At 38.8% G+C, this 22,021-nt stretch overlaps 1 protein-coding gene across 1 annotated transcript in view; it reads right to left on the bottom strand.

Moving 5' to 3' along the window:
* The window catches only part of LOC120789161 (CUB and sushi domain-containing protein 1-like), a 298,034-nt gene that overhangs the window by 73,414 nt on the left and 202,599 nt on the right, over positions 1-22,021 (bottom strand). Inside the window, exons 27-33 of the mRNA XM_040125711.1 lie at positions 21,452-21,663; positions 19,190-19,381; positions 17,130-17,268; positions 12,928-13,115; positions 10,793-10,987; positions 1,679-1,795; positions 1,430-1,543 (exon numbers count right to left, since the gene is read on the bottom strand). Coding sequence (XP_039981645.1) covers positions 1,430-1,543; positions 1,679-1,795; positions 10,793-10,987; positions 12,928-13,115; positions 17,130-17,268; positions 19,190-19,381; positions 21,452-21,663 — 1,157 coding nt within the window. The remainder of the gene's footprint in view (positions 1-1,429; positions 1,544-1,678; positions 1,796-10,792; positions 10,988-12,927; positions 13,116-17,129; positions 17,269-19,189; positions 19,382-21,451; positions 21,664-22,021) is intronic.

Raw genomic sequence — 22,021 nt, 5'->3', positions numbered from 1 at the left:
TTTTTTTCTCATCCCAGACAACTGAGAAACAGAAAAAAGCAAACATAAGTTCCATATGAACAAATGTATACACACAAACATACACAGCCTGTACTATACTTGTTTAGTGTCATAACTAAGCACTTAGCAGGGTTTCTCGTTAATATTTGCCTTGTGGTAGCTGGAACAATGTGCTACAAATCTTTTTGCCTGTGTGTGCGTGTGCATATGTGTGTGCAAACATGCATGTGAGATAGGGTAATGATGCAGGTAACATTTAATTTGTAAAGCCTGGTGTGTTTCATTCTTTGATGCCAGTTTTAGCCAAAAGGAGGGTTTTCAAACAAAAATGAACTTTAAAGAATAAGCCACCAGTTTTACATTATATAAACAGGGCCTTAGACAGATAGTAGTTGGAAAGAAAAAATATTGTGTAATGTGCAGCTACATTTAGCCAAACAAAAACACATCTTCTTAGTTAATATAATGCTGAAATAAGCCCACTCATCCACACATTTAAGGAACTGAAAAAATGTCAATCTTGGTGTAAAATGCAAATAAATGCTGGAGGGAACTACATCTGTCTAGATATTTTTGTGTTTTCTCTACTTTGATTGATTTTTTTATCATCAAACTGTACTGTATTCCGGTATTGGAAAGATAACTTTACTGGCGGTTGCAGTCTTGTCCTTTATTAACAGCGTAATTTTTCTACCTCATAATTCTACAAGCACACAACAGAATAAACATAACACAAAATATTTATAAAGCCCTGATTTCTACAGAAGTAAACTAAATGTCAATTCCAGTGGGATTACCCTGCAGCATGCCCCCTGGCCATGACACACAACAGAGGAACATGAAACTCTGAGGCAATGAGAGCACATTTAGCCAGCAACTATGTTAGTCAATATTTCTTCATATTTTATTCTTCATACTATGTCATCTACATTAATTTGTCTCATCTTTCAGTCTCCATCCATGCTCAATGTGTTACTGTGTAGTGACTCAAAATGTTGCCAAGCTGGGTTGGAAGATAAGGAAACCCAGGGAGGATTGTGTTGAGTAGTATCAGTGCTACTGTACATTGTATGTCCCCCACTGCTGATCTCTCCATGTAAAGATAACGCATAAATGGATTTGAACAAAATAGGTACATCACTGTCAAATAAATTGTGATGACGACCACCGCTGCCGTGTTGTACCGCCCCCAAGAGCTGCTTGCTTATGGGGGATTTCATTATTTTCCTCTTTCAAAGATGAGCTCAGGAGCACGGAAAAAAGGAAAACAGTAGATAACCTCTAAAACATTAGAACTGAATGGCAACTTTTTAAAAATATAACGGCACGTTATGTCATAGGTGAAAAAAACAACAAAGAACCGTTTCTTTTATGGCATCATGACCCAATAGCATTGCTTCAGCTGAATCACTCATATTCAGAGACTCACCTGAATGTGACCCAGCAAGGGAGCTAAGCAATCGAGCATTCTCATTGGCTCCATCAAACAGTTCCACAGAGTCATTCATCGCTGTCTGGAAAATGGCAAACTGACCAAACACCACTGAAGAAGATGAACGGACCAGAAGACAGAAACATTTTCAGAGAAATAAAGAAATGTAATACTTAGCTTTTGTGTTGGTGTTTCAATTACACTAGCTATTATAAGCACGTATGATGAGACTATTTATGTACTTACCAAACTGTGGAGACACAGTGATGTAATAGGAGCAAGTCTGTCTTCTAGTGTAGTTTAGGGGATAGTTTGGAGACAAAACAACCCCTTCAGATCCAGCATACTGTCCTCCACATGGGGCTATAGAAAGACAGAGACACAAAGATTTGTTTTAACATAATAGTTCTTAAAATGCACATATTTAGCAAATCTATAAGCCATATTGTAGATAGTTCTTACATGTTTTGAACTGTGTGTATTTTTCAAAGAGAGACAGCAAGATTCAGAGAGGCTTTTGCACTTCACTTCAGACACATTCTGTGCCTAGAGACATGCATATTATTATCAAACAGACTCACCAGTCTGGAAAGGCACTTTATCTGTTTACTAAGGTGCATCTTCTGTGAGATCAGTAAAGTGCCCCCTCTCTGATGTGTATGCATTCAGGGTGGAATTGTGTAAATGGAAGGATGATACAAGAGTGGCTTTCCTGCACGTAATAATGTTCGCACAATTTGCAAGGGCCATGTGTGGAAACTTATTCACCTTTAAAGAGCAAGTGCAAATTTGTGCAGATGTACCTAAAGGAGGTTGCAGCGGGAAGAAAGAGAATTTAATTGACCTACAATATATTCTATAGAAATCTCAGCAGAGAAAGAGTTAAAACATAATTTAAAGGTGTGTAGGGGAGCTGCACTGAATTACTTCCAAAATAAAAATGAGCTCTTGATAAATAAAGAAAAGCAGTGAACGAACACAATATTTGAACATTTTGTAACACCAAATAAAGAGGACACGCTGAGTTATGCCATTCAATTTGAACTCAAACTGATGCTTACTGAGTTACTAATGCACGTTCATGATTGCAATTTTTTTGACAATTACAAATGTGCACATGGCTGCATTTACCTGGGATTCTAAGGAGCCAACAGTTGTACCCTTAATGAGATGGCTTGATGCTGAAAGCACAACACAGTGTGTCTGCTAATACCGATCCGATATCAATTCATTTTCTTTTAATATCTACCAAGGTGTGAATAAACCATTAATACGCAACTTATATGTGGCACTGTCTTGTAATATGACACGGTTTTGGTCTTATGCAGCCCACTGACTTCATGAAGGTGAGCACTTCAGACACGTAACAATCTGTAAGTGCTGACATTTGGTTTAAGCAAAGTATTTTTATTGATCTTTTAGGGAATATTTGTCAGTATTAGTATCAGATAATTTTCAATTTTTTTGATATCTGATCAACTATTTTCTGAACAATACTGATACTGCTGCAAATGCTCAACCTGTTACGATGGCAATTTTTTTTCTGTTGTTTAAAAAAAAACAAAAACATTCTTTTTGTTTCCCTAGAAGTTCATTTATGAGTCCCACTAATCCTATTTTTGCAACGTGCTTTTGTGTACATACAGTTACTGTGTCTTAGAATTGCAGGTTGAAACACAGATTATGGCTAGATTTAACTTGTGGTAAGACCTAGACTTGTTGAGGTAGTTAGGTAAGGGAATCATTTCTTATTGTCACCTTGGTGCCAACCAGTGAACAGTGCAGGTTAGGTGAAGTGAAAACCCTAATGACTTTAAATAGTCCACTGACATGAATGTGAGTGTGAACATTTGTCCATCTGTATGTGTTAGCCCCGTGATAGACTAGTGGTCAGTGGTCACATTATGCAGTGAATCTGGACAGTGGCACAATTTTGTACTCCAGCATATTTGTAATGGAAAGATTTGTAATGAAACAATGAAGTTTATGTGCTGACTTTCAGTTTATATTTGACAGTGTTTACATTCACATCAGGTGAACTGCTTGGTAATAACAAGGGTTTCTAGCCCCCCTCAGAATCTACTGAACAAGTTAGGAGAAACTTAAATGTAATCATCATATGTATTATTTGGTTTAACCCCTTCACTGGAAGGTTGCATCTGGGTGGAGAAAGTAAAAGAGCAGCAATTGCCCTTCCCTCATTACAATCACTGAGCAAAGCTCTGACCCGCCAGCCGCTCCAGTGGGCCGGCTCCGATCAGACTGTGGTTGTACTGGGCAGCTTCCATGTGTGGATGTGTGCAACTGTATGAGTGTGATCATGGCATTCCTTAAAAAAAAGCTTGGCTCTCAGTCAAACTCCCCTGAATAAATAAAGGTTAAAATAAATAAATAAGAGACTCATTGTAGTCTAAAGGCCACAGATATCAACATACACTTGGTATCTTCCCTAGTGCTGCTCGGCCAGGTCTGTACTACAGCTAGCTTGAGTTACTGTTCGTTTCCTGAAAAGTAGGAGCAGTTAGATTGAGGTTCCTCTGTTTGGCCATAAAAGACATCTGTCTTGTAAGTCTGATGTGTTAACATCAGAAGGCCGTATGAAAAGGGCAGCCCTCTGTTCATCCACTATGGATGTTGACACCCTTAAATACCCTTAAAGGTGAAGGTCAACAATTTAACATCATTGTCATTGTTTCACTTTAATACAGATTGCAGGATATAGCCAAAACAACAAAACAATGTGAATGTGCTACTACTTACCGACTACACTGTAGCTACTTTAGTACTAAAGTAACAATATAGGAAGCAATATTCCTGGGGACAGTGCTCAAACAGATTCATCCACTTTGCATGCTTCAGTCATTTAGAGTCTGCTGGTGAGCAAATCACTATTCTAATCTGTTATTATGTATTTTTGAAGAAAAAAATCCAGCTGACTGCAGTTGGCTCAAAAGTTATTTAGTTTAGCAGAAAATTCATGTTGTCCCCAAATATCACTTGGACCCTTGTGGCTCCAAGCCTTTGTTATATAATACTAAAGTATAGTGCTTTTGATATCTGTCTTTGCATGCATGTGTGTGTGTGTGTGTGTGTGTGTGTGTGTGTGTGTGTGTGTGTGTGTGTGTGTGTGTGTGTGTATTTGTGCAAATAACATTGTCTAAAAATATAGATGCATATCTAAGTAAGCTTATATTGACCATGTGAATTAATGAAAATATGTTTAAAAAGAAGAGATGTCTCTGATTGACAATGACAGATTGTGGATAGCTTAGTAAGTATGATGCAACAGTAGTATTTGGTACCTATATTTAACATTAAAAAACTGAAATGTGCTATAACGTACTGGCACCCATTTTTTTATAACTGGAATTGCACTTCTGCTGCACCCTCTTCAGATTAGGTCATTCTGCTTTACATAAACCCAGCAGGATAAAAACTTTAGGGATGCATATATACACACTCATGGGGCATTCTTGTTGCTTCTCTTCTCACCTCTTCTGGCCTTGGGTTTGGGTCACTAGTGAGTGTTACTCTGTGGCCCTGTATCAATGTCCACCAGTGGTATCAGCTGTGATTCCTAACAGAGTGTAATTATCATCATCTCTGTGCTTGTTGAAAATGTCAGAGCAGGACGGTGCAAAGGTTGAAAATGCTGAATGAGAAATAAGGAGAGCACTTTGTGAATTAATATAGTGCCTAGGTCACAGACCTGTCTGTGGTCACTAAGATGTGATTTTATGTGTGGTTTAACAAAACTGACTGTTGCTCATGTTTTAAACATTAAAATATTAAAATAATTTAAATGTTAGTAGCTATTGGCTCCTTATTATTAGCTCCTTCAATGTTTTTTTTTTTTGGGGGGGGGGGGTTGAGCCATTTTGGACATCCCCTTGAGGGTAATTTCCTCAAGCAAAGTCTTCAGCATTTCAGTCTTTTGGAAACCTTTTGCATAAAGGGCTGAAAAAGTCCACCAGAGAGCCCTGAAGCACTTTCCAATTTCACAGTGGGAAAGCCCTGAGCCCTTGCAGACTTATCAGTAACACATGTCAAAGTCTATGAGAGCGTGATGTGGACATTAAGACTGGGCCCTTATTCTTAGATAAGACTTGCTCAGTAAAACCGATTTACATGCCTAGAATGAAAAATACAGCAAAACTTGGTTTGGTTTCTACTCCTTTGCTAGACAGTTGTACTTCCACCCACTCATCCTCTTCCTCCCCACTCCTATCCCTCCGTACTTTCTTCTTGTTTCCTAACGCATCAGAGTAATCACCCTCTTCCTTTCCTTTCGTCCTGATCCTGCGCACTGACATCGATTGAAATTTTTTGGATTGATTTTTGCTGTGCTGCTGCATTGAAACCCTGAGGTCTAGAGGTCTTGTCTTGATCTACCCATAATCCCCCAGTGGTAGTGCTCTAGGCTCAGGTGTCAGCCTTATCAAACGCCTTCACACACATGTGCTTTGATCACTCACACACACATACAAAAATGCAAAAATGCAATGCAAGTCACTCTCTTTCTCTCGCACATCCATGCACTTTGATCATCCACACATACACACGAGAACATAGACGTACACAACACTTTTGTAGTCCTACCTCTTGCTGTCTGCGTCTCTCTTACACACACAGTGGAAGCTTTGGGGTGGTAGTGAGAGTACAGGAAAAGATTTTTGAAATGTCCTAAACTTTTAAAGTCGTGTGGCAGTTCATCCAGGAGCATTTTGAAAACCATAAACACAGCAGTTACAGTGACTTCAACTTTTCAGAGAGAAGAATTTATATCAACAGTTTAACTGACCCACCAACTCTTGACCAATGCTACATATACACAACAGTCCGTTTATTTTCATCAAGAAACATAATGAGAATAAAATCCCTTGAAACCTCCAAAAAATGGTTTTGCTGCGTACTGTATATTCCACACAGACTCTGAATGTTCTTTAAAAAACAAAATTTCTAGTATCTCTTATAACAAAACTGATTCGCAAAATAGTTAAATAAATTATTGCAATATGTGTATGCACAGACCATTGTCAGAGAAATTGGAAAACGGAACATTTAAGATTTCACAACTGTAATTTTAACTACAACAACTAACTCCAACCAATTCTGGATATATAGTGTTTTGCCTGTGTCTTTGTCAGTGTACCTCAGTACAAAGGGAGTACAACAGCTTGACTAGCTTGCATTCTTCTTCTTACCTTTGCTGATGCATTGCAGCAGAACTTGGCGCATTACCACAACCTGTTGACCGGTAGATGAGTGTGACACTTTCGGTAGGACTGTGTATTGTGTGTAAATGTACATCCTAATAAAACAGCTCCATAGCGCTACCAGAGGTCTAAAAGGCCACAGGGAACTTTAAGGTGAGTGTAACAGCAACTGAAAAACAGCAAAATGAATGAAAACAGTATTTATAATAAAAGCAGCAGAATGATAATGTAAGGTCTACATTGTTGTACCGATGGAATTACTGCTGTGGAAATAATGAAATCATTTTGGAACTTTTCAAACCCGCTGTTACATATAATGCAAACAAGAAAAATCCTTAAAAATAAACACAAGCATTCTGTGAAGCTCCTGACTCTGGTCTTGGCAACTTCAGAGTGAAGAAAACAATTTCAGTTAGGTCAATTGATAATTTAATCTCAGATGACAGACAAAAAAACATACATTTGTTTTGGTCTTTATTATTAGAACCTAAACATTGTTCCACAACAATATAGGAGTACAAAACTACAGACAGACATGAATACACGCATACAGAACATGGCCAGCTGTGATCTTCTGTGAACATATGTTCACTAAACTGATATTCAAACATATGTAGTCTTTTCAAAGATTTAGCATTCAAGTGTGTTTGTACTGATAAGTTTGAGTGGTATACTGTATTTGGCGTGCATGAGTGTGTGTGTGTGTGTGTGTGTGTGTGCGTGTGTATACTGCCTCTAGCTACTCTGTAATAGCTACGTCTCTCTCACTTTACCTCTCTGTGTCTCTCTCTTACACACACACACACACACACACACACACACACACACACACACACACACACACACACAGACACACAAACACACACACACACACACACACACACACACACACACACACACACACACACACACACACACACACATATATACACACACAGACACATGCACAACCTTATCAACAGTCACGGAGAATTCCTTCTTTCTCGCACCAGCTCTTAGTTACCATGGAAACCAATAAAAGAGCACTTTGAGATGGGAAGTGTATGTGTGCGTGGGTGTGTGTGTGTGTGTGTGTGTGTGTGTGTGTGTGTGTGAGAGTGAGTGAGAGTGAGATTGAGAGCGAGAGACAGAGAGAGAGAGAGAGAGAGAGAGAGAGAGAGAGAGAGAGAGAGAGAGAGAGAGAGAGAAATGGTGAGGGAAAAATATAGAGTAAATCAGACACAGACAGAGGAGGTTGGGGGAAAGTGGAATAAGAGAGAGGGAGATGAAAAAATAGGAAGAGAGAGAGAGGAGAGTGAAAGCAGTTACAGAGAAAAGGAAAGAGAAGGAGGAGAAAAGACAAACGTGTGGTTGGGGTGGTGTAAGGGAAGAAAAGTGGAGACAGTGGGAGTGTAAGTGGATATGTATTATTTAAAGAGGTCTCACCCTGTCTAATGAGTTTGGTCTAAAAGCCCCAGGGGCAGCCCAAAGATAGAGAGACAGACAGACAGAGAAACTTCCCTAACTATGCGGTGAGAAAATTCAATGTGCAATATGAGCCGAGGGAGGAAAAGAGCAAGATTACTGAGTAGGACTGGATTTAGTAAAATTGTTCTGTTTGATTTTATGAATTGCCCAATAGTCTAGGTGACAGCAATCGCAGCAGATCAATCCATGTATCTGGGACAAAGAAAGGGCCCAGGCCAGGAACCAAATTCAAGACTGTCTTGCTTTGAGGAAACAGAGTAAACAACTAATCCAATGAAGAGCAGGGCTAATACTGCTTCAGTTTGGGTCAGTCAAGAGCTTCAAAACACCACGTACAACTCAGTCTCTAAATACATAAGAATATATGAAATTGTCAATGTTCAATATATTTTTCAAGCTTTATGCTGGCATAGTGGCCAGTATGCTAACACTTTCTGTGTATTCTAGTTTAAAACTGCAATATATTGATTTTTTCAAATACAGTAACAACCTGCAAGAAACACACCTTATTGGGAAAATTATGTCAAAATCAATTAAAGTAAAAGGACATGGATCAATTGCCAGATGAAGTTCGATGCCATTCAGAGTTTCAGATGATTTTTTATTTGACAGAAGACCATTATGTGGTCTTCCATTAATAGCCTTCAAATGTGACTAAAATATCAATACTTGGCTTGTGTTCATAAATACATTATTGAGGGGGAAATCACAGCCACTCATTTGCTAATGAAAGTGAAGTTCTTTGTGTTATCACAAAGACGGTTGGTTAATCTTAACAAACACTGGAAACGCTTCATTACGTCCATCCAAGAAATGTAGCGACTAACTTATTTTCTGAACAACTAAGTGGGTGGTTAGTGGTCCAACCAAATAAATACATTTCTTTCATATTTGTTTGATTGGTTAAATTATGGCCTAAATAGCTGACTAACCGTCTTCCTGATTGCTTTTCTGTGTGGCTGACTTGCCAGCTGACTGGAAATACTGCAAAATTACTTTAAGTGCACCGATGGTGCACCGAAATAATGTGCTAATACATTCAAGACATAAGGTAAATTAACTATCTGGTCTTTTAAACTAGCGAGTGAGAATTTCCTAACAGATGCAGCTCTCAAAATGCATAAACAAGACAGAGTGAAGTTATTTTTATTTGATAGGAATTCAACCTTTCTTCTGTGTTACTGAACAACAGATTATGGCATCTCTGTGTTCAACAGCTGGACAAAATGCAACAGAGAACTTTCCAGATTTGAGGTTGGTTGAGTAACTATAATACAACTAAAGTTGATGAATGGCAATATTATCTTGAAATAAACTAGATGAATGTGAACGTGAGGTCAAATGACTTGACGAGCTTTTTCTTCCCTTGCGGTCTGTCATTACCTCTGCCAAGAAGGTTATGATTTTCAACCGTGCAAAAAGTACTGAACCGATTTGCACCAAACTTGGTGGTGGGATAGGGCATGTGCCAGGGAAGAAGCTATTAAATTTTGGTGTGGATCTGGTTAAAGGGCTGGAGGTGGCAGAGGTATGCGCTCTACTGAGTGCCAGTCTAGATTGTTGCTGTTCTGAAATAGCTACTCTGACTGCAATTATGTCATCTTTATTCTCTCCTTCCTTCAATCCCCCAACCCCACTCATCACTGTCTCCTAGACATTATTTAACAGAGCTTTCACGGGAGCCTTTGTCAAATTGTTAAGAGGTATAAACAAGTGTTTATTATCCGTGCTTGTGTGGGTCTTTCGTGCTCATTTTAAATTCCTCCTTTGTCCTGCTACATTATTCTGTGGCTTACTCTTTGCCCACATGGCACCAGGTCAGGTCTTTGTCACTTGAAACATCACAGACACACACAAACACACAGACACAGACACAGAGACACACAGACACACACACACACACACACACACACACACACACACACACACACACACACACAAACACACCCACATTCAAAAGCATATACGTTCTGAATGGCAGTTTGGCAGGTGTTACTTCCTTAGCTCTCTGATCTGTCAATCAAATAGACAGTGCAGCCTTCAAATGCCGAACAGACACTCTGTCTCCACCGCACAATGCACACACACAAACACACACACACACACACACACACACACACACACACACACACACACACACACACACACACACACACACACACACACACACACACACACACACACGCACGCACACCCACACTTGGACACACACAGAATTGTCGGTCTTGGATCAGTAAGTCTCATGCCATTTAAAGAAGGTTTGGGCAAATCAGTCATAGTAATTTACATGGTATTGCTACTTAAATGGAGTTCCGTGGTAACCACAAGTGTGTGACTAAATATTCAGTTTTTTTAAATATATATTTGTGGCATTTTTACCATAATTGAACAACTGACAGCACAGAGGTAGACAGGAAACGCTGGGAGAGAGAGAGGAGTATGACATGGTCATGGCTGGAATTGAGGACGCTGCATTTAAATGGAATGCACCTTAACCATTTGGTAACCAGCGTGCCTGTAGATATTCAGTTTTGACAGTAAAACTCTGGTATACTATATGTATGCGAGCAAGTTGTTTTTTAATAGTGTAACATAAGCAGGTATTGACCACCATGATCTTTCCATCATCATGGTGAATGTGTTTGTAAGGAGGCAGTTCTTGATGAAGATCTCCTACCTTTACATGATGGCAGAGCCCTGTCCCACACTGGTTTCCCATCATGCCCCATGACACAGGTGATGGTTTCCCCACCCACGGTTGTGTAGCCATGGTGACAGTTGTAGGAAACCTGAGATCCAAGTTTATAGTCATAACCTGTCCGACTGGCGTTCATAATGTTACCAGGGTCAAAACAGGCCTCTCTTGGTTTTTCTGTAGAGAATGGAGAGGGTTTGTATTACTGGACAAAGAAAAAGCCCAAAAAATTTTGCACATTAATAGCTTAAAATGAACTGTTTTTAATTAATTAAAATAATTAATTCATAAATCTATTAGATCGCATATCAGTGCCATACACTAAACCAAAGCCTCCCATGTGGTGCAGAAAAAAGCACTGTAACAATTTGCTCTCCACACGGTTGTATTGATGGAAAATTCATGTCATTTTCATTCAATTTAAATATCTAGATATAGCTAACAGTTCCAGATTTCTAAAAACATGTTTAAATCTTTTATAAAGCGCAATAAATTAAAAAAAATCAGATTTTACTTGAGGCAAACACTGTTGGTGGTAAATTTGGGCCAAATTTTGTCAACAGGCTGCTAATTGACCCCCCCCCCCATGGTAGAGGAAGGAACAAATAAGGGTAAAAGGAGGAGTCAAGTAAAAGAAAAGGACAGGAATAAAGGAGGAAAAAATGAGGAGTCAACTGCAGTCAAAAACTGTCTAGGATCTTTATGACTTGGCATTGGGCCAGCTTGTTTGCTTCTCTGTGATTGCCCAATAAGAATGAGATATTGGGCTTGACGGAGGGAAACCGACAGACAGAGAGAGAGAGAGAGTGAGGTGGAGGGCAAGATGGAACTGAAACAGAGAGATGATTAAGGTTGTATTTTAATTAGAGAGATGGCAGATGAAAGGTAGTGAATTAATGACAAAAGTACAGAGGTGTGAGGTAGCATTAGGAGACAGACAACAGAGATGGAGATAATCTTTTTTTAATTAGAGATAAATGGAGTGAGAGAAACAAGAGAAAAATGAGTTTCTAAGACTTGACAGAGCAGATCTACTCTCTGGTTAGTCAAACAACTAATCATCAGTTCCACATTGACTATAGCGGTTAAATCACCCTCAGTTAAGCAACATCTGTAAAATCAGGATGAGTCACAATCTGTGGAAGTAAACAACTCATGGGCTGACATGGAACAGCGTGCCCTCTCAACAAAAAAGATTTCTGATGTACAGTAAAGATGGAGTTAATAGAGTTGGCAGCTTAAAATATTATCTGCACTCCCGTATCAACATTTTAATCTTAACACTTTAAACATGGAATTTTATGACAGTGATTGTTTGTGCCATTCCAAATAGTTATCAAATTCAGATCCAGATTTACTAAGAAAACTGTAATCTGCATGTATTGAGCACCGGATATACTAAGACAGCCGCTCATTATGCAGCCAGCTCCTGGACTGAACTTGGCTATGCCCTCCAGAACACACTACAAAAGTGAAGGAGAAAAGCAAAAAATTTACTTTGGCCACCTGAGAAAAACAAAAAGTCCCCATCCACTATTTATTAATGAACCCTAACTGCTTCATTTTTGTTTATTGTGTTAGATTTTTAGTTAGATATAAATTTATGTTACTCTCCCCCACCACACCCTTCCTTGTGGCTCTTGTTAATCCGTTCTGCACTACAGCAGAAATTTCGTGACTTTAGCAGATCCAGTGGATTACATAAACAACCGCTATCAACATGCCTCTTCCTATTATTTCTGCGATCCTCCCTCAAATGCAAATGCGAAGAAGAGAGAGACACCAGTTGCAAACGCTCACTAAAATGATGTATTTGGGGCAGATTGTTTCCCATCCAGGTCAAAAAAAACTGCTAAAGTAATACTACTACTAATACTACTGTTACTACCACCACTACTATCATTTCTACAACTTCTCTTACTATTACTGCTACAGTAGTACAACTATTACAACTAGTAGTACAGCTATTTGCTATACTTTTACTATCACAACTAATCAATAGTCTGTAAATTAGACTGTTTTTGAACATTTTGTCATTATCTTAGAAGAATTCCCATACCTCAAATGTGACCTTGCGAGGACATAATGTTAAGCAGATGTTTTAAGGTTTTAATTACCTCTATATTCGATGGCGAACCCAGACATGCCCAGTGAGGCGTCAGATCTGAATGCTAGGAAGAGACTGTTACCACTGCTCTCTATTCGCTCTGGGGCCTGGTTGCCTTGGAGACTTGCTAGTAACGGCCCATTGGAGTCTTCACCCTCGTAGATGTGCAGGAAGTCGTAACTTGGCTCCATGTTGAAACTGGGGTTAAAAGAAAACAAAATAAAAACAGAGAAAGTTAGGTTTAAGAATCAAGGAAGACTGAATGCATAGTTAGTGTATGCGTGTGTGCTCAAATTCAAAAACAGTCAATCCAGTGATGTGTATTAAATTCAAATACCTGCCTCATTTAATGAATTCCAATTAGTTTGTGCTATCTCTCTTTTAATCGTCTTCTAATCTTACTTTCATTTTGACATGTTTGACATATTTGTTTTTAGATGTGTTTACTACATTAGAAAAATGAAAACTTTAAATAGTTGTTGTTTTCTTCTTCTTCTTGGATTTAAAACAGATATATAAGGTCAAAAACACTGTCATTTTTTAAAAATCATCCTGTTGTCTCATTAAGAGAGATGTTATGATATATTTTCATCTTTATATCCTCTGTGTGTGTGTGCATGTGTTTCTGTGTAAACCTACAACAAATATGTGCCCTGAATTTTACACCTGCAGCCTAAACCTGCAATAGCCTCGAATGCATGTTTCATCGTAAATGTTTTGCCGGTTTTCCTTTTGACAACTTCTCCTCATCTCCTTATAAATACATGTAGACATCTGGTCCTCATGAGGGTAAAAGACACATGCACACACTCTCTAACACAAAGTCTCAGGGTTTGCTCTGACAGTGGTTGTGTTAGCCCTGTCTCCCGCTTGTCACACACAGACAAATTTGCATGTCCGTGTAAACACACTTACACACACACACACACCCACACACACCCACACACACACACACACACACACACACACACACACACACACACACACACACAAACACACACACACACCCATCTCTGTGTTTGTTTTCAGTGTGTATGCGTGTATCAGCTCTGTCTCCCACCTGTCTGGTTAGACCATCCTGCTCAGTATTTTGCTGGAAGTAATAGAACTTAACTCTGTGGTTGTAACTGTGTGTGTGAGCATGTGTGAGTGTGTGTGTGTGTGTGTGTGTGTGTGTGTGTGTGTGTGTGTGTGTGTGTGTGTGCGTGTGTGTATGTGTGTTTGTGTGTCTTGTTAGAGCAAAGACAGAGGAAGAGGAAGAGAGAAAGAGAGAGAGATGTACTGTGTATTTTTAAGTGTAGTAGTATTCACCACTAGCATAAAGTTACCTGTGGCATTTTTGAGCAATATGGAGGCTATAGTGCAACATTTGGAAGAGCAAATCCCTGTATTGTTTGTATCCTGTGTACTATCAACATATACAGAAAAAGCTGTGAATTCATGCCGCAGGCAAGGACATAAGGTATATGCACAGTTCTGCAAAGAGTAGTAACAGTTGTTGGTGGTAATGCACTGAAAAATGTAGCAAAATGCCAAAAAGGGGGGAGAGGACCCCAAGATGATGGAAATAATACAGGTTTGTTAGGCCTTTAGGATACACACAATTTAATTTTTTGTGAGAAATGTAAAATGAAAAATAAAAACTCTATCAGATATCTTATAGGACAGGCTGAGATTTTGACATGGAAAAAATTAACAAAAATGTAATATATGAAATCCAGACTTAGAGGACTCTTCTCTCTTTAGTCCCCTACTTTTTCAAACCTTTCGCTTCAGTTTAAGACATGAAAAGACAATCATGAATTTCTACATTTGAGCAAATAAGGGGGGCCTTTGGCTGACAACAATATTTATTATCAGAAAGGACTTGCTTAACTTAAAAAAAAACAAAAAACTTATGTAAATATTAACAAAGTTAAAATTAGTACAAAGAATGTTCAAGTTTAAGCCCCGTGTTTGTATCTGTTGCAGAATGGGCTTAACCGCACATAAGCCCCTTTTGCACTGACAAAGCATTAAAATGATCCATGTTAATACCTTCTGCATTAGTGATACATTCTGGGTCTGAATGCTAAAGCTACTAAATGTCATAAAAAGAACACAAAGATCTCACTGAGCAGAAATGGGACTGCGCCATAACCCCTCATGCCTGAACATGAGTTAAAAAGAGTCTGTTAAGAGTTAAGACTTGAATGCAAATTAAGAGCGATCATGCAAACTTGTGTAGGTATATTATAGTTTTTATACATTTTGAGTGTCACAAAACAGTCAGTCCTTTCTTTAAGAGAAGAATGTAAATATATGTCCCTTTCCACTGACTATCAGTAGTCAGGAGACAGTACATTTATAGAACACGATATCACAAAGAAACACTTCTTCTGGCTGATACCTTTTAGCAACGCTATAAGACAAGGGTCAGTGGGATGTGGACACTCAAATGATGAAACCACAAAATGAGTTCTGACTTCAGTGGAGAAGCAAGAATTGTACTATGATCTGATTCAACGGCTGGTCATAAGTCATTAGTAATTAGGTCAATAGAAGTCTATCTCAGGTGAGTTTATAAAACACAATTCCTAGGTTGAAATTAAATAAATAGTGACAAAAAAAATGACCTACAGCAGTCACAAAACAACCAATATCAATACTACTTAATTAAAAGTAAAATACAACTGTCTCACTGTTACAACAGAGGGGAATTATCTCTCCAGTTGAAAAATATGAAGCCAAAATTGGGGCATTTTTTTTCCTTTGGCAATCTGGAGAAACTCCACTTTGCTTTTATCTCTTTACCACATGAGAAACTCCAATCTTAACTTTTGCTTTAGACAAAGGCCCCTAACCACTGTGACTTCTGAAATATCCACTGCTGAGGCACATCCAGGACTTGGGATGTAAATAAACACTGCCCAATTACCAAAAAACAAAAGCTGGAAATCATCAGTAATCCTTTCCTTAACACTTAAATTTCCCTTATCTGCCACCATACTGTATATTATTTAGTACGTTTGTGTGAAAGAGACCAAAATATTTTCTTTCACATACAGTCAAAAAGTTCCTGCTAAATATATTCACTCCTCAAGGATATATAGGAAATTACCAAGAGGTTCACAATGATTAACAAACTCAAACAAAAAACATGGCTGACTGAAAAATTCCAGCACATAAAGCCCCTGACAGTCAAGAAAACTAAAAAAAAAAAAAAAATCAAATTTTGATTTCTGAAAGGATCATCTCATCACAAACTAATCAATAAGCTATTGCAGTTACTCATGTTGGAAGTGGATTTTACTGTAGTTTTAATATACAAATGCAGTGTCTTTTAGAAGTTTTCCCCACCCGAATGGGTTTAATAGTTACGTTAATGATCCTTAACTGCATTTTAATTAACATCAGACTAAACTCTGCCTGGTCCTTGACTATACACAACAGAACTTTTGTTTGACTCTATATGGGCCATAGTGAGTCATGCACAGTCTACACTGAAAAAAAAAGTTAAACTAAAATCATGAACCAAGTCCATGGAGGGTGACTTATTTTTTAATTTAAAGCAAAAGAGAAAAATATTTTAGAAAATGCTCGGGGGACCATCCCCTAAATCTTTAAGTTTGTAGTTTTAATATTTTCTCATTTATTTGGATAAACAAATTAAAAATTAATAACATCAGTGAGACCATTGTTTTGCCCTGATGTGTTTGCTCTCTTATCTTCCTTGTTGTGGTATGTTATGTAGTGTGTTACGATCTGTTAGCAATAATTATTCTGACAAGAAAAACTTAAATATCGACCAGACTGTAATGACTGTTCCATTAACCAGCACAAGGCATGCATCCGGAACTTTCTATTTTCTCAAAGTTATATTCACATCCTCAATCTGCATAATTCAACAGCTGACATGATAGCTTTTGTTTAATACAGCATACAGTACTTTTATTATGGTACAATTATGACAGTAATATATTGTGTTTTCTAGCTTGGGTCCAGAATTTTTAATTAACATAGAGTTATCATAATCTACCAGTTACTTTGACTTCTGTTTGACACCTCTTACTGCTGCCCTTAGTTTGCAGCTAAGTCCTCAACCAAAATAACATGGGCTGCCTTTGATGAAAGCCCCAACTCCAACAGGAGCTTGTGAATACATGTTAGGACAAAGGTAAGTGGTAATGTATGTGTAGATACTGCGTCATGTTTAAAATTTGGGGTGCCTACCTTTTGAAGATGAGGGCAATGACAAAGTCAGGGTTGACCCTGATTCTCCAGTCGCACTCTTTCCCAGGGGGGTAAGGCTGGGGGTAGTTAGGAGACAGAATTACTCCAAAGGGTCCACTGATGTTACCCCCACAGGTTGCTGTAGGCAGACAAAAAGCGAGAGAGAGAGAGACAAAGAGAGGGAGAGAAAGAAAAAGATGATTACACAGCATTGGACTTGTGGTAATTTGGAAAGAGATTCACCCCTGACTGACCAATCATATAGACCCCACAGGTAGGCAGAGCGAAAGAGAATTAGTTAGTGATGGGAGGTATGCCAGGAGTTGGCTCGGGGAGGAAGAATTACCCCTGGTGGACTGCTGATATTACCTCCACAGGTAATGGGAGAGGGTGAAAGAGCGAAAAGGGAGATAGGGAGAGTCGGTGAGATTTTGTTACATAGTGTCGGACTGGGGGTAGTTAGCAGAAAGAAATCACCCATAGCGGTCCTGTTATCCCACAACAAGCCAGAAAGCGGGAAAGAGATACTGGCAAGAGAGAAAGATAGATGCATGCAAGCAGCAATTTGGTGATGTGAAGGAAAAATCTGAAACACGGAGAGGTGTCTTGGGGGTGGCAGGTGGGTGTGAACGGATTATCAACAGTGAAATAGAGGTAAACAAAGGCATTAACAGTTCCAAATCACTCACAGACAGATACACACTTACGCACTAGACTATTGTGTATTATATTGTTTTAATCCTAGGAGCTTTGGAACACCCAGGCATTCACCACCTGAGGTTAAAGTGCAGGAGAGTGAAGCGCAGGCTAAGCTAAGAGAAAATGGAAGGAGCTTTAAGCCCTACATTTTATCTACAGTCATTCAAAATCTGAGGTCACAGGCAAAAAGTCAGAGGCAATATCAGGAACAGAGCATAATGAGTTTCACAGGCATGGTTACAAGGCAAATTACTGGTCTCTGTGACCGTGCCGGAGAACCTCCCCATAGAGCTGACTGATAAAGAGAAGGAGAAGGCAACAGAAAGGGATGCTGTGCAATCTAACAGAAAGGCAAATGTCTGTAGTCCTTTGCTGCAAGCTAGAGGGAGTGGACAACATACCGCTTGCTGTGGGAATTTTCACCGGCTTACTCACATTGTTTACATCCCACCTTAAGCTACGTGTGAGGTCATACCTCTCCCTGGTCCTTGTTTAATTAAAAATCCAGCATCCCAGGACCTTTATGGGAATCTGGTGATTTTCCTCATCTATCTACTCTGACTGATGCCATGATGAGGTCATGTGAAATACAAAACTGAGCCAGAGGCAGCAGTTCATCAGGAAAAATAATAAATAATGTTTTTGACTAATATATCATAGGATTTGTAGACTGATCGGCGAGGACACTGAAGAACTCTTGCTGCATTACCAATTATATGTTTATTTGCACTGACTCTGCTATTCCTGTATTTTCTGACTAAAAAAATAAGACAGTCTTCAGGGCTAGAAGTCACTTTCTTCCTTTAGTGAGGAAGTCAAGCGTGTCAGAAAGAGGTGAGGAGAAAAAAATAAAGGAAGGAAAGCACACCTGAAATTGGGAGACATAAAAACAAACTGCACCTGTTAGACTTCTTGATTTTAAAGAGCATACCTCCAGTATGGAAAAACCATCTGATGCTCTAGCAGCAACGTCATTCGGAATTAGAGATAACTCCGTTGGCAGGCTTCAGTTGATTTGTCTCCAGAGAAGTAAGTCAGATGTGGCAGAACAACACAGGGGCATATAAGGGACCTCAACTGCGACGTTTGGTGTTTAGTCACTAAACTTCAGGCTAATATTAGATATAGCTCTGGATCATTTCACCTCCAGAGGTCTTTTGTTGAGTCTTCCATTGTTGGATGTACTCACAAGACCAAATAGTGCAAGTGTTGAGATCTGATGGAAGTTAACTAAAAATCTTCAGCCTCCAACTCATTAACGCCTCACACATCACACCGTGGCATCATATTTTAGCTGTTATTTTCATATAATTAAATCTCAAGTTTGGCAGTCAGTCATCCACAGAGTAATGTACACCTACCTATACATGTTGGAGGGTCAGGTTGCCAGTAGAATCTATTATCCATCCGTACACATGTGATGGTGTCCTGGCCTTCCAGCTGGTAGCCTGGGTCACACTGGAACGTCATACTGTCACCAGGCTCCTTACTGTCCCCGTATCGAGAACCATTTACAGGGATGCCTGGGTCATTGCAGGTCGTTGCTGTAGTGGCTGAAGAGTGTGAAACAAACAGAGACAGATATTGACGGACTGTTGGTGGAGAAAAAAAGAGGCAGTGAGACAGACGCACTCAAACACAACAGTGTTATCATCGCTGGCAGCTGCAGACAAAGACTGCCTGAGTACTAATGGGGCTTACTGTCACCATACTGACAGTGACTGACAAAATTATTCTATTGCAGGTAGCAGGGACAGCTGGAGATACACGTGAACGCTCATGCTCACCCTGACTAGTTAGTGACCATATGATAAGGTTCAATCAAATTTGACCTGGTGCTGTCTTAAGGATAACTAGATTTATATTGCTTGTTTCATGACAGGGGGGTTTCAGGTCTGAGGTTTGCTGTTGTGTTTAGATATACTGTTGTGCTTCCGTCAGATCAATCAGTGCTTAAAGATTCCAAAAAATGAAGACAATATTTAAGAAATCATTACTGTAACAAGATAGGAAAGCAGAAAACACAAAAACATTTGCTTATCAAAATGTAATTTATTTTTTCAACTCTTCCAACTCTGCCCTTTTTTTGTGAAATACTACAGTACATAACAATAGCTCCTCCTCTTCAGGCTTCTAAAAATTACGCAACCAATAACTTTTAATTTTTGGTCTACTTGATTATAACTCAGGCATACAGTACATAAATGTTGATGATGGGTCACGAGAAGATGTTGCTTTTTTTTAAGGGTTAACGAGCCAAAAAGGTTGAGACAACTCATCTGAGAAATCTACCATGGAAAGGACAAGGCAGCATTGGCCACTGCTTGTATCCTCATTACACAGTAGACTCAACAATTAATCATGAAGCTTCAGATTAAGTGAAAATTATAGCTTATATTTTGGCCAGAGCCCTGGCCGAAATAATAGTCGAACATGTTTGCATGGAAGCCAGCCTTATGAATTACACTCCACACTGAACAGATAAATGATCTTTTTCACAACTATTCCAACAGCTCGAGTATGGCCAAACATAGTATTATAACATCATGTTAATTATATCTTTCTAGAACAAAACTGTATTTATCTCATAAGTTCAGTGGACAGATATGGACACACAGAGAAAAAAAAGAGGACAAAATTGAAGACATTTGTAGTAACATCACCTCTAAAAACCACTTGCGCATTAAATCCACAAACCATGCTTTAAATAAATAAGTGTGGTGGTTGCTTTAGTAAATCAACATGGAGGTACATAGTCATTGAGTCATTACCATAGTAATGGAATAAAAGTGTTTTGATTAGCATATAAGTGAGTGCAAATATTTATTGTTTTTAATACGATAAGAAAGGGGGGAAAAAAAGAACATTTGAGAGAGGTAGAGAGACTGTGTTGGATGTATATATTTGTGTGTGTCTTTTAAACAAATTGGGAGAAACAACAGCAGTAGTTTGGTTACTGACACCTCTTTGTTAACTTTACATTTAAAGACAAAGTCCTTACAATGAATGGAAAAGACTTTGGTCCTTACCTATAAAATGATTTATAGAGTATATTATTACCGTTGTCGTTTTTGTTGTTGTTAATCCTTTTCACAAAACTACGGTGTCTCGAGGAGCTATTTCACACTACTGTTAAATAACTAACTAACCTCAGATGAAGTAAAACTCGTAGTTTTGTTACCATACCTCCTGACTAGACTGTTGGATACAACCTAAACTGAGCCACAGGTCTCTGGTGGGCTCCTTCAGTACTTAGTGAGCTGGGGTCCCAGGGTGAGATATTAAATTTCTCATTTGATTCTTTGGCTAAAGGTTTTTCATAAATCCTGTTAAATGCAGCATTAATTCCAGATTAATTCTCTTCTAGGCAATAGAAATGAGGTTTATATAATGACTATGAAACTATATGTGTGATGAGTGCTGAGTTTGTTAATTAGCTAATTTAATTGCTAATTCAGTAATTGGTTTTTTCATAAATGGATCTAGGGGATAGAGTTGGGCCGACCACCCTAATCGTGATTTAGTGGAATCATGGTAAATTTTGGATTTTTTTCAGTCATTCAGAGTTTCCACTACTATGTGAATTTCAAGTTTAATGATGATTTAGAGGTAAGGCTACTCACTGGAGAACTGTATAGAAAATCCTTGCTTGCTGATGAAATAATCTGAATCAAACTGCAGTGTGAGTATGTTGAAAGTTGAGTGGATATCTTCAGGTAGGGTTGGGCCTGACCATTCTTTCAACAGGATCCCCCCATCTGATGGCCCAGATGGACCATCCCAAACTCTCAGGATATCGTGGCCTATCTCAGTGTCAAAGACGATGAAGTGGAGGCTGAAAAAACACAAAAATACACAGGAAATCAGAAATCCAGTACAAACATTATCAACTGTTTTATTATTCAACAGTTTTACCAAAAATCATGTCAACCATAAAATAAAATGAAGCAGAGCTGCAAATAGAGAAATCACACTAGCACACACACACAGACTTACACAAATATCAGCAATAGCCACCATGTATTAGCAAACACGATGGTGGCATAATGACTAATGTGGCTTACTCTCCGACACAGCAGTGGCTTTGACAGTGAACGTTTATCTTTAATTAGTGAATATATTATTACCTGACAGTATTTTGAGTGTTTGCCTTTATAGTGCAGGTAGACTGAAGGTTGCTGTCATGTGGGTGT

Source organism: Xiphias gladius, chromosome 1 (genome assembly GCF_016859285.1).
Source record: "Xiphias gladius isolate SHS-SW01 ecotype Sanya breed wild chromosome 1, ASM1685928v1, whole genome shotgun sequence".
Classification (NCBI taxonomy): Eukaryota; Metazoa; Chordata; class Actinopteri; order Istiophoriformes; family Xiphiidae; genus Xiphias; species Xiphias gladius.
The sequence above is the reverse complement of the archived record's forward strand: the minus strand, read 5'-3'. Positions and strand labels throughout refer to the sequence as shown.